Genomic DNA, 12,970 nt, shown 5'->3' on the forward strand with positions numbered 1-12,970 from the left:
ATCTGAATTAACTGGTTCCACAGTTAATTCAATAAAACAGAATTCTGCTTTATGTTTATTTTACTTATTACTGAATAAAGAGAGAAACTGAGAGGAGAGGGAGATAGGTAGGGAGGGAGAGAGGGAGAGAGGGAGAGAGGGAGGGAGGGAGAGAGAGAGAGAGAGAGAGACCTACAGCCATGCTTCACCACTCATGATGCTATCCTGTAGGGACCAGAGGCTTGAACTTAACCAGGTACGCCACCACCTGGCCCCTTTTTAAAAAAAGGTCTTTATTTTATTTATTGATTGTTGGGTAGAGAAATTGAGAGAAGAGGGAGAGGGAAAGAGGAGAGAGCAGAATCCTACTTTCTGTAAAGACGAAGAACTGAGTTTGAGAGCTGGGATGGGAAAGGTAAATGAAAATGAAGAACACTCATTGTTAACACCTCCTTCAGACACTTGTTAACCCCCCCCCCCATTTTGTTGCCCTTTTGTGGTGGTTGTTATTGTTATTGTTGGATAGGACAGAGGGAAATGGAGAGAGGAGGGAAAGACAGAGAGGGGGAGAGAAAAGATAGACACCTGCAGACCTGCTTCAACACTTGTGAAATTACTCCCCTGCAGGTGGGAAGCCAGGGGCTCAAACCTAGATCACCACGTGCACTTAACCCACTGTGCTACTTCCTGGCCACCCACTTGTTAAACTTTTTAGGAAGTGTAGGCGTGCATGTACATGCACATATTTCAGAAAGGCAAACCAGTTTTAGGTCCTAAGTAGGCTAAGGATGTAGAAGATTCTACACTTTACTCTAACAAAGCATGAGTTCTCATGCTCCAGTCAAGGTTCCATAATCAGGAAGGACTTTTTTTTATAGCTCTTTCCAGCAAGGACAGAAGAAAAGGTAGGTGTGTCTTCTAGAAGCCAAGGGCTGATCTACTGCAGACCATGGCCACTTACAGTGTCAGTGCGACTTGTGATTTGACTCTCTTCTTTGTGGAAGCTACCATCATGACAGGAAGAAATGACTCCATGTCTGGTCTATTCCTCACCTTCAGAACTAATTTAAACTGGCTTACAGTATAGAATAATACAGGTAAGGGGGCCAGGCAGTGGCGCATCCAGTTAAGCACACATAGTACTATGTGCAAGGATCCGGGTTCGAGACCCTGCTCCCCCCCCCCTGCAGGTTTCACTAGTGGTGAAACAGGTCTGCAGGTGTCTACCTTTCTCTCTTCTTCTCTATCTCCCCTTTCCTCTCAATTTCTCTTGGTTCTACCCAATAAAATAGAAAAAATGGCTTCCATGAGCAGTGCATTTGTAGTGCCAGCACTGAGCCCCAGCGGTAACCCTGGAGGCAAAAAAAAAAAAAAAAAGACTTAAGAAAACAGTGGAATGACCTACTGATGAGTAAAACAAAAAGCCAGTTAGGGAGCACTATGCATAATATTACAAGTATGGAGACATAAAAATATTAGAGAAATAGGTACTGAAGAGCATATGTGCAAATGTTAGTTAGCTATGGTCTCTGCAAGTGGGGGTGGGGACCAAGGGCTTGAAGCCAGGCCCTTGCACACTATAACACGTGCGCTCAGCTGGGTGGGTGCACCACCTCCCAGTCCCCATTTTTGTTTCCTTCTTGCTGCTTCCTAACTTTTCTCTGATAACAGTACGCTATACTGAAAGCCAAGATTAATGTGTAGTAGGCTTTTAAAATTATTTTATTATTATTTTCATTTATTTATTGGAGACAGCCAGAAATAGAGAAGGAAAGGAGAGAAGGAGAGAGAGAGACAGAGAGACAGAGACAGAGAGACACCTGCACTTGTAAAGCTTCACCACTTGTAAAGCTTTCCCTCTGCAGGTGTGGACTGGGGGCTGAACTCAGGTCCTTGTGCACTGTTAACATGCACTCAACCAGGTGTGCCACCACCTGGCTCCTGAATAGTAGTTTTCAGAAGAGGTATACATTGAAGGATAGGGAGATTTCCCATTGTCAGATAATGAAAGGCTGGTGTAACAGCTCAACTGAACCGTGTGCCGCTGTGCTATGTGCATGGCCCAGTTTCCAGCTGGCCTTCACCTCACTAAAGGCAGTTTTGGTACTGTGATCTCTTTCACTCTTTCTACCTGTGTCTTTTCTAGAAAGATTTTCCGCAGTAGTGGAGAACAGTATTTGTGTGCTTGAGGCCTCCAGTGCTCTAAGACATAATCCCTGACACCACCATATGTTAAAGCTGAGCATTTTCTGGTCTCTCTCTCTTCGATGAAAATAAATGAATCTTTTTGTTTTTTAAATAATAACTGCCAATTTGATATACAGGCGATGTTTAGGTAGCGTAGGTCGGAATGGAGGCTTAAAGTAGGTCAAGCAATGGAAGCAAAATGCACTCGAATGCACAGAAATGCACTCACTTAACCTGCTGCACTACGGCTCAGCCCCCTGGAATCTTGATAACTGTGCCTTTTGCCTAGCACTCTTTCCCTTTTAATTTTTTTTTTTTTATTGGCTAGAGACAGCCAGAAATTGAGAAGGAAGGGAAAGATAGAGAGGGAGAGGCACAGAGACACCTGCAGCCCTGCTTCACCACTTGTGACGCTTTCTCCCTGCAGGTGGGGACCAGGGGATCGAATCCAGGTACTTGTACACTGTAATGTGTGAGCTTAACCAGTTGGACCATCACAGGCCCCCACCCCTAGTACCCTCTCTCTATCAACTTCTGAGATGAAACCCTCAAGAGATGTGTCACCAGTGAAGCAGAAATCCAAATAAAGGGCTATGAGGATACTTGATTAATACTATTGTTCTGCCCCAAGTAACACTGATATCAGGCCATTCGATGATGGCTTGTTGGTTTGTTAAATGGGGTACTTATAAATCAAAATCAGAATAACTTTTATGAGAGAAAAAAAAGAACAATACACTTGAAATGGAGGCAACTAAAACCAGTCATAAAAATTAGCAAAGGGGGCCGGGTGATGGTACACCTGGTTGAGCGCACATGTCACAATGTGCAAGGACCCAGGTTCAAGCCCCCGCTCCCCATCTGCAGGAGGAAAGCTTCACAAGTGGTGAAGCAGGTCTGCAGGTGTCTCTCTGCCTCTCTCCCTCTCTATCTCACCCTCCCCTCTCAATTTCTGGCTGTCTCTATCCAATAAATAAAGATAATAATTTTTTAAAAATTAGCAAAGATGCAAAAAAACTTGAAATTGGAAATCAAGCCTTGAAAAGGTCCATATAATCAGATTACCACATGCCAATTCTGAATTTTTCTTTTATTTATTTTAAATACATATCTAGAGATGGGGGAGAGGGAAAGAGAGAGACAGAGACAAAGACCGACAGACCAGAGCACTGCTCAGCTCTGGCTTAGGGTGGTGCTGGGGACTGAACCTGGGACTTCAAGCATGAGAGTCTTTTGCAGAGCCATTAAGCTATCTCCCTCAGCCCAATTCTGATTTTTTTTTTTTTTTTACATTAGTTGGAGCTAGCAAAAAGTACACTGGACATTTTCACAAGGAGGAGAGGGTTGGAGAAGGGCACTGTTCAGAAGGTGTCCCCATGAACAGGGAAGGCAGTGCGTGTGGATATCACCGAAAGCCTCGGCTCTAAGTGCCCGGCATTGTCACATAATCAGGCAGCCTATCTGGTTCAGCTTTGTTAAGCTTTGAGAGTGGCAGTAATGCCCCTGGTGGAGATGCAGAAGCGTTAAGTGAGGAAGTCACTACATCTGCCATTCTGAAAGTGAACAAAGTCCTCTTGGAGGTTTGACGACTCCTAGACGCCAAGAGGTACCAACAATAAAGCATAACATCTTTTTCTTTGTCACTTCCCCAGGTGCTCTGTTTCTAAAGCTAGCATATACTTAAGCATCCCAATTTAAGGCCACAAGGAGAAATTCCATTTATTTGTCTAGCTGCTAATTTATATAAACATTGTTACTAATATTATATAAATATGCATTGGTATTTACTTAAAAGCTAGTCTTCTTCTAGAGACCCTTAACAAAACCTTAAATTCTCTCTTGGAGAGAGTTCTGGCAAGATTAACTCTAAGGGCAGTTCTGCAAGGTTCCTATTTTGGGGATCCTTAAGCCAGTGCCTGCACTTTGTGCCATGTGCACTTAACCTGCTGTGCTACCGCCCGGCCCCAAACATTTTTTTTTTTTAACTTGGATAGGCCAAAACGAAATTGACAGGGAAGGGGAAGATAGAGATAGAGACACCTGCAGTCGTGTTTCACCATTTATGAAGTTTCCCCCCTACAGGTGGGGACTGGGGACTTGAAGCCAGGTCCTCACGAATGGTAACATGTACACTCACCCAAGTGTGTCACTGCCTCTCCCTATTAACTTCTCCATTTTTTTTTAATTTATAAAAAGGAAACACTGACAAAACCATAGGATAAAAGGGGTACAACTCCACAAAATTCCTACCCCCACTGTCAATGCCCATGTTCAGCAGGGAAGCAATTACAGAAGCCAGACCTTCAACCTTCTGCATCCCACAATGATCTTGGGTCCATACTCCCAGAGGGGTAAAGAATAGGAAAGCTACTATGGGAGGGGATGGGATACAGAGGTCTGGTGGTGGGAATTGTGCACAGTTATACCCCTCTTATCCTATGGTTTTGTTAATGTTTCCTTTTTGTAAATAAAAAGAATTATAAAACAAAAATTCCCACCACCAGAACTCCGTATCCCATCCACTCCCTTAACAGCTTTCCTTTTTTTTTTTTTTTTTTTTTCCCAGCTTTCCTCTTCTTTAATCCTCTGGGAGTATGGACCCAAGGTCATTGTGGGATGCAGAAGGTGGAAGGTCTGGCTTCTGTAATTGCTTCCCCGCTAAACATGGGCATTGACAGGTCGATCCATACTCCCAGTTGGGCTCTCTCTTTCCCTAGTGGGGTGGGGTTCTGGAAAATCAGAGCTCCTGGACACATTGGTGGGGTTTTCTGTCTAGGGAAGTCTGACTGGCATCATGCTAGCATCTGGAACCTGGTGGCTGAAAAGAGAGTTAACATATAAAGCCAAACAAATTACTCTTCTGACTAATCATGAGATACCACAGTACTGGGGTTTCCCCTGGTGCCATGGTGCTGCCAATAGGCCCCAACTCTGGGCTGTGAGCAAAGCAATGTACAAGCCCTATTAGATAAGCTGTAAGAGGGGAAAAAAACATCCTTGAGAGAAAGATTTTGAGTTGTTATGAATTCCACTCAACAGAAGCCATCAGACAAGAAGTTTTCTCCTAACATAGTGACCTGAGTCCTCAAGACTATTTGCCACTCCTCTGAATCTCCAATGAGTTCCATATCTTCACTCATTAAGTTAAATTGCCAGAAAAAAAAAAAAGAAATTCTCCTATTTAGTGACATGAAGAGATATTTAGTTTAGGAAGTAATTCCTAGGAGTTCAAAGTCATTCACATATTAGAAAAAGATTTTGGGGGGCCAGATGGTAGCGCAGTGGGTTAAATGTACATGGTGCGAAGCGCAAGGACCGGCGTAAAGGTCCTGGTTTGAGCTCCCCACCTGTAGGGGGGTTGCTTCATAAGCAGTGAAGCAGGTATACAGGTGTCTGTCTTCCTCTCCCCCATCTTCCTCTCCTCTCTCCATTTCTCTCTGTCCTATCCAACAACAATGACAGTAATAACAGTAACAACAACAACGATAAACAACAAGGGCAACAAAAGGGGAAAAAATGGCCACCAGAAGCAGTGGATTCATAGTGCAGGCACCACCGAGCCCCAGTGATAACCCTAGAGGCCAAAAAAAAAAAAAAAAAAGGTTTTGAACTGTAAGCTAGAAAGGAAGCAGGAAACAATCAGCCAAGAGGTAAAGTGCTGCTACTCTGGGGATAACAAATGGCATGACTGGGCGTTGGCTGCCAACTTTTCTGACTTCTGACCGCGGCTGAGCAACTGGTTCAGCTCCGGATAAGCAAGAGTGGAAAGTCCTGCTCAGCCTTGGAGCTGACTCAGCAGGGAGGGAGGCAGGGTGAGGGAGGACAGGTGGTCTGTAAACAGCAGTCAGTCCTGAAAGGTCTATTTATAAGACAGGATGAGGAGGGAAACCATTTGCTCTGAGAGCGAGTGGCAGCTCTGCACGGTGGGGCCTTCTTTACAGCATGCCCCAGCCTCATGACAAATGGCACTTCTGACAGCAGTGACATTGACAGCCCTTCATCAGATGCTAAGACAGTGGAAAAACAAGGGGCCTGGCACAAGCCTGAGAAGCTCTGACATAGATAATGCAGATACTACTAAATGCCAAGCAATACTGCTCTCGAAAAGAGTTGAGAAGTTTCAGGTTACTTGGGACAAACACTAAGATCAACGTAGTCTCCATGAAATAAAGCATTATGCTCTTACTTGAGTGTCCAGCTTTCTTCTTTGTCTTTTTTTTATATTTATTTATTTACTTTCTCTTTTGTTGCCCTTGTTGTTTTGTTATTGTTGTATTTATTGTTGTTGTTACTGATGTCATTATTGTTAGATAGGACAGAGAGAAATGGAGAGAGGAGGGGAAGACAGAGAGGGGGAGAGAGAAAGATAGACACCTGCAGACCTGCTTCACCGCCTATGAAGCGACTGCCCTGCAGGTAGGGAGCCAGGGGCTTGAACCGGGATCCTTGTGCTTCACGCCACATGCGCTTAACCAGCTTAACCACTGCCCGACTCCCGGTGTTCAGCTTTCTATGTGAATTCCATCTGAGTCTAAAGATGAAAGATTAGAGGGGGCTGGGTGGTGGCTCACCTGGTTGAGCACACGTTACAGTGTGTAAGGAGTGGGGTTCAAGCCCCTGGTCCCCACCTGCAGGGTGAAAGCTTCACAAGTGGTAAAGCAGGGCTGCAGGTGTTTCTCACTCTTCTCTATCTCCCCCTTCTCTCTTGATTTCGGGCTAACTCTTTTCAATAAATAAAGATAATAATAAAAAAAATTCTAAGATAAAGTCTTAGCAGAAAAGGAAAATTAATGATCATTATTCAAGCCTGACAATCAATTTGATGTCACAGACCACCTTACCTTGTTGTAGCTATCTTTTCTCCCTTTTTCCAGTCCCAAAAGACAATGCTGTGGAAATCGTCTAAACCCACAGACACCAGACACTTTCCATCGGCTGTGTGGAAACAAGACACATGTCAGATTGGTTCTTGTCATGTCATGAAAAGACATAACATTTTACACAGTATCTGGAGAGAGAGGAAACTGAACTGGAGCATGTTAGTTAGGCACAAACACATTTCATAGTTAGAGCCTCACTGAATGGGTAGTAGTGCACCAGTTAAGCACACACTGAACTAAATGCAAGGACCTGTGCAAGCATCTGGGTTAAATCCCCAGCTCCCCACCTGCAGGGGGAATGCTTCACAAGTAGTGAAGCAGGTCTGCAGGTGTCAATTTTTTTCCCTCTCTACCTCCCTCTCCTCTCCCAGTTTCTCAGTGGGCAATACACAGGACTTGTACGCATGAGGGCCCACATTCAATCCTCTGCATTAGGTATGCTTCAGCAGTGTTCAGGTCACCTTTCTCTTTCTTCCTATGAAATAAATCTCATTTAAAAAATGAAAGTATAGGGGGCCGGGCAGTAGCACAATGGGTTAAGCACACATGGCGTGAAGTGCAAGGACCAGCGTTAAGGATCCCAGTTCGAGCCCCCAGCACTCCACAAGCAGTGAAGCAGGTCTGCAGGTGTCTATATCTCCCCTTCTCTGTCTTCTTCTCCTCTCTCAATTTCTCTCTGTCCTATCCAATAACAATGATATCAATAACAATAATAATAATAACAATGATAAACAACAAGGGCAACAAAAGGGAAAAAAATAGCCTCCAGGAGCAGTGGATTCATAGTGCAGGCATTGAGCCCCAGCAATAACCCTGGAGGCAAAAAAGAAAGAAAATGAAAGTATATAGGCCAGGTGGTGGTGCACCTAGTTAATCACACACATTACCATGAACAGAGACCTGGGTTTGAGCCTCCACTCCCTACCTGCAGCGGGAAAAGTTTCATGAGTGGTGAAGCAGTGCTGCAGGTGTTTCTCTTTCTCTTCCTATCTCCCTCTTCCCATCAATTTCTCTGTTCTATCAATTAAAAGGACTTTTTTTAAAAAAAAAAAAAAAGGAAATGGCCACTGGGAGTGGTAGATTCATCCTGCAGCCATCAACCCTAGTGGTAACCTTGGTGACAATAAAAAAATAAAATAAAATACGAGTTGGGAGGTAGCACAGTGGGTTAAGTGCACGTGGCGCAAAGCGCAAGGACCCACATAAGGATCCTGGTTCGAGCCCCTGGCTCCCCACCTGCAGAGGGGTCGCTTCTCAAGTGGTGAAGCAGGTCAGCAGTGTTTATCTTTCTCTACCCCTCTGTCTGTCTTCCCCTCCTCTCTCCATTTCTCTCTGTCCTATGCAACAATGACATCAATAACAACAACAATAACTACAACAACAATAAAAAACAACAAGGGCAACAAAAGGGAATAAATAAATATAAATAAAATAAATAAATAAAATAAAAGGAAAGTATGGATAAAGACAAATATTTAAACCATCTGCATTTTTAGGCCTATATTTGGGTGTGTGTGTATGTGTATCTAGACAGATTATTTTTCTCTACATAAGTGTACTTTTAAAAAGCAAAGCCAAATAGTATAGAAACTATGGGAAACAGAATGAAAAGTCTTTTGAAACTGAAATGCCTGTGATCTTATATTACCACTCCCAACCACACATCCAAAGAACATGAAAACATTAATTCAAAAGAATATATGCACTACTATTTCATAGCTATACTATTAATAGTCAAAATACATAAGCAACCTATAGGCCCATGGGCAGATGACTAAGTAAAGAAGTTATGTTATATATAAGATGCATGTTCAGTGGAACACTAGTCTACAATTTAAAGAGATTATGTTGTGTCCTTCAGGACAAAATGGGTGGAACTGGAAGTGATTATGCTAAGTGAGATAAGTAAAAAAAAAGTGAAAAGACACTCATACATGGAATATAAATAACCAGGGTAAATATACATATACATGTATAATATATATATATATGTATATATATATATACATATATATATATATAAAATCTCCAGCCAAACTGGCTCTTTTCTAATGTTTGTCCCTTTTTTGCATTAACTATTTTTTTTCTAAGTTGTGCAGCTATATTAGCATGTTTTTCTCGGAAAGCAAACATTCACACATTTAAAATGATAATTTTTCTTTTTTTTTGCTTTCAGAGTTATTGCTGGAGCTCAGTGCCTGTATATCGTTGCTGTTGTGGTTGGAAAGGACAGAGAGAAATCAAGAGGGGAGGGGAAGACAGAGAGGAGGAGATAAAGACAGACACCTGCAGACCTGCTTCACTGCTTGTGTAGCGACCCCCCTGCAGGTGGACTTGAACCGGGATCCTCATGCCAGTCCTTGCTCTTCGCACCATGTACACTTATCCCACTGCACTACCGCCTGGCTCCCTAAAATGATAAGATTTTTAAACGTTTTAAGTTTTTTGAAGGTGGGCTCATGGTAAGGTGATTCTTTTCTTCACTTCTAGAATTTCTGCAGGGCCCCATCAACTTGTCCTCACAGTCCCCTTACCACCCTCCTATCTCAGTAATGATGACATGACTGTGTGACAAAGGAACAGACAGCATACAGAAGTAACTCACTAACCATCTCTCCCCTTCCAAAGGGGGATGTTGCCTCGGGTTCTGCAGATAAAGGTTTGTCTGCATACCACTGTTTGAGAAACAACTGGCTACTTCAAAACGGTGCCCACTTTGCATTTCCCCCTGCAGGTGTTTGACCTTAGCTTTGGAGACCAGCTAGTTAGAGTTTGCTTTTGGTTAGAGTCTTAGGTTCCCAGTGATGTCTTTTAAGAGCTTTCAGTCACAGCATGTATTAATTATGGATATTTGTGACACAGTCCAGAAATAATACAAAAGCGCTTAATGTCAACAGGAAAAGGCAAATAAAAGAGAGAAAAATCTTACTCAATTATAAGTATCCCTACTCAGGGCTCATAATAATGCACAGGTTTTCAGAATTGAGCACAAGGGCACTGGTTTAGTCTGACAGACACCCTACTTTGGGAATCAGTATTTGAAAATATAAAGATGATATTTATGCTAGAAGATATCTATGGACTTCTCTTTCTCTAACTGGGTCTTCCATCTATGTGCCAACACTTTATATTTTTATTATTATCTGCATTTATGTATTGGATAGAGATAGCCAGAAGTCCAGAGGAAGGGGGAAACAGAGAGGGAGAGAGACACCTGTAGCAATATTTCACCACCTGGGAAGATTCTCCTCCTACAAGTGGGGACTAGAGGGCTTGAACCCAGGTCCTTGTGCGCTCAACCAGGTGTGTCACCACCTGGCCCCTGTCAGTACTTTCTTCACTGCATATACAAACAAACAGCTGGCCTGGTTCTCCCTAAACAGAGTAATTCCCAAATGCAAGAGCTGTATGAATAAGTGAGATAGCATAAATCCATTCTTACTGTCTGTGCAATTTGGAGATCTGGGTTATCATGCAACAAATGCTTTTAAATTGTTAAAAAAAAAAAAAACACACCAAGTATTTGTTTGCTTTAGTTCAGTGGCAAAGACAGATTAATTGGAATCCCTATGTAAAATTGCCTATTCATTGCTTGGTTTTCACAATATGTGCCTGTCATCTTATTTCTAGGACAATTTTCACTAGTAAAAGATAAATGTGCTATTAACAGTGTCCCTGCAATGCCCCCCCCCCCATATGAGCTGCCATGTAAGGCAGGGGATATGAGTGTACTGAGGAACAGAGATAGTAACTGATGGCGATGCCCCACTACACAGTTAACCAGAAGCTTTTTTTTTTTTTTTTTTTTTTGCCTCCATGGTTATCTCTGGGGCTCAATGCCTGCACTACAAATCCACTGCTCCTGGAGGCCATTTTTACCCTTTTATTGCCCTTGTTGTTTATTATTGTTGTTATTATCACTGTTGTTATTGCTGTAGTTGTTGTTGGATAGGACAGAAATTGAAAGAGGATGGGAAGACAGAAGGGGAGAGAAAGATACACACCTGCAGACCTGCTTCACCATTTGTGAAGTGACCCCCCTACAGGTGGGGAGCTTGGGGCTCAAACAGGGATTCTTTTATTATTATTATTATTATTATTATCATCTTTATTTATTAGATAGACACAGCCATAAATTGAAATGGATAGGGAGAAAGAGAGACAACTGCAGTACTGCTTCACCACTTGCAAAGCTTTCCCCCTGCAGGTGGGAACCGGGGGCTTGAACCGAGGTCCTTGAGCACTGTAACATATGTGCTCAACCAGGTGTGCCACTACCTGGTCCCCGAACCAGGATTCTTATGCCGGTCCTTGTGCTTTGCACCATGTGCATGTAACCCGCTACACTACCAACCGGCAGGAGCTTTTATATTCTCTCTTCTATTGAGATCTTGACTCAAACTCCTCATTTGTCTATCAGTTCCACAAGGCATTTGCCTCTTCTCCTGTTCAGATACATCTGTGATGCTGGCTGCCCCAGGACAGAGGTGTCCTGTTCACCCTGGAGGTGGGGTGGTGGCTGGCACGCAGGGGAGCAGCTGGAGACACTCACTAAGGAGTGAGAGAGGCAGCCAGGCGGCCTAGGGCCCCAGGTGTGACTCTCATGCTGAGAGTTCACAGGACGTTGCTGGAGGGCAGCAGGAGTGGCAGGGGGAAGGAGAAGTCCTGGCCTAGTTCTTGCCAGCTGGCAGGGTTAGGCTTGGCAACTTTCTTACAGGACTGAGAAAAAAAATGTCTGACTTGTGGCTCTGGACCTGCCCCTGCCTGGCTTTTACCCAGGCCACCACACCAAACCCCAGCTCAGAGTTCACTTAATACTAAACTGATTTCTCTCTTTCAATAAATTAATGTTTTTCAATATCTTAGTTTTTAATAAAAGACAGAAAGAGAAAGAGAAAGACAGACGAGAGCACTGCTCAGCTCTGGCATATGGTGGTGCTGGGAGACTGAACCTGTGATCTCAGAAACTCAGGCATGAAAGTCTCTGCATAACCAGTATGCTATCTCCCTCACCCTTGCGTGTTTTTTTTCTAAAGGTTTCTTTTTTTTTTTTTTAATCTTGTGTTTATTTATTATTGGATAGAAGCAGAGAGAAACTGAGAAGGGAGAGGAAAATACAGAGGGGAAGAGACAGAGAAACACCTGCAGCACTGCTTCACCACTTGTAAAGTTTTCCCCCTGACAGGTGGAGACCAGGGGTTTGAACCCAGGTCCTTGTGAGATGTAATGTTTACACTTAACCAGGTGCGCCACCACCTGGCCACAAGTGACTTCTTTTTAAGCACCAAGTTAAGGCAATTTCTTGGTAACACAGTGCACTATCAGTTTATATTAAACTAAAGTGGTATCACCCTACATTTCTGAAGCTGCACGCTATTTACTGGCCAGAGGGTAGAGGTAATGTCCACACAAACATGGCTTACAGCATGAAGTGACAATAGCAGTGGAAATCAAGACACAGTGCGTGTCAAATAAAACCTCATCTGTTCACTCTTTAAGTCACAGCATTCTGGATTTGCTTCTGAGTCCACAGCCATGACATGATGTGTGGTGGGAACAATGAAATGGGCCCTGCCATCCGAATAGTTTCCTGGGCATGAAAGGCAAACACTTCAAAGTGTTGCTGAAAATAACAATCACTCAGACTCTGGCAGGCACCACAAGAGCAAGGACAACAGTGGGCTAAGGGGTGCAGAATGGATTTTTTTTTTTTCCTGGAATGGTGGAAGAGGAAATCATCAGCTTTGTCTTATAGGGCAGAAGGACTTGAAATGACATGTGGGAACAGCATGGACACGGGACACAGACAAAAGCCAAGTCCGGAGAGCATTTGGGTCTTGTGGTCATGTGAACAGAAAGAAGCTAGAGAGGTTATGGAAGGGGGGCTAGGAGGTGGTGGACCTGGTTAAGTGGACACACATTAC

At 43.4% G+C, this 12,970-nt stretch overlaps 1 protein-coding gene across 1 annotated transcript in view; it reads right to left on the reverse strand.

The window, feature by feature from the left end:
* Nucleotides 1-12,970, reverse strand: part of EML6 (EMAP like 6) — a 352,660-nt gene that overhangs the window by 117,887 nt on the left and 221,803 nt on the right. Inside the window, exon 17 of the mRNA XM_060187640.1 lies at nt 7,008-7,101. Coding sequence (XP_060043623.1) covers nt 7,008-7,101 — 94 coding nt within the window. The remainder of the gene's footprint in view (nt 1-7,007; nt 7,102-12,970) is intronic.

Source organism: Erinaceus europaeus, chromosome 3 (assembly GCF_950295315.1).
Source record: "Erinaceus europaeus chromosome 3, mEriEur2.1, whole genome shotgun sequence".
Lineage (NCBI taxonomy): Eukaryota > Metazoa > Chordata > Mammalia > Eulipotyphla > Erinaceidae > Erinaceus > Erinaceus europaeus.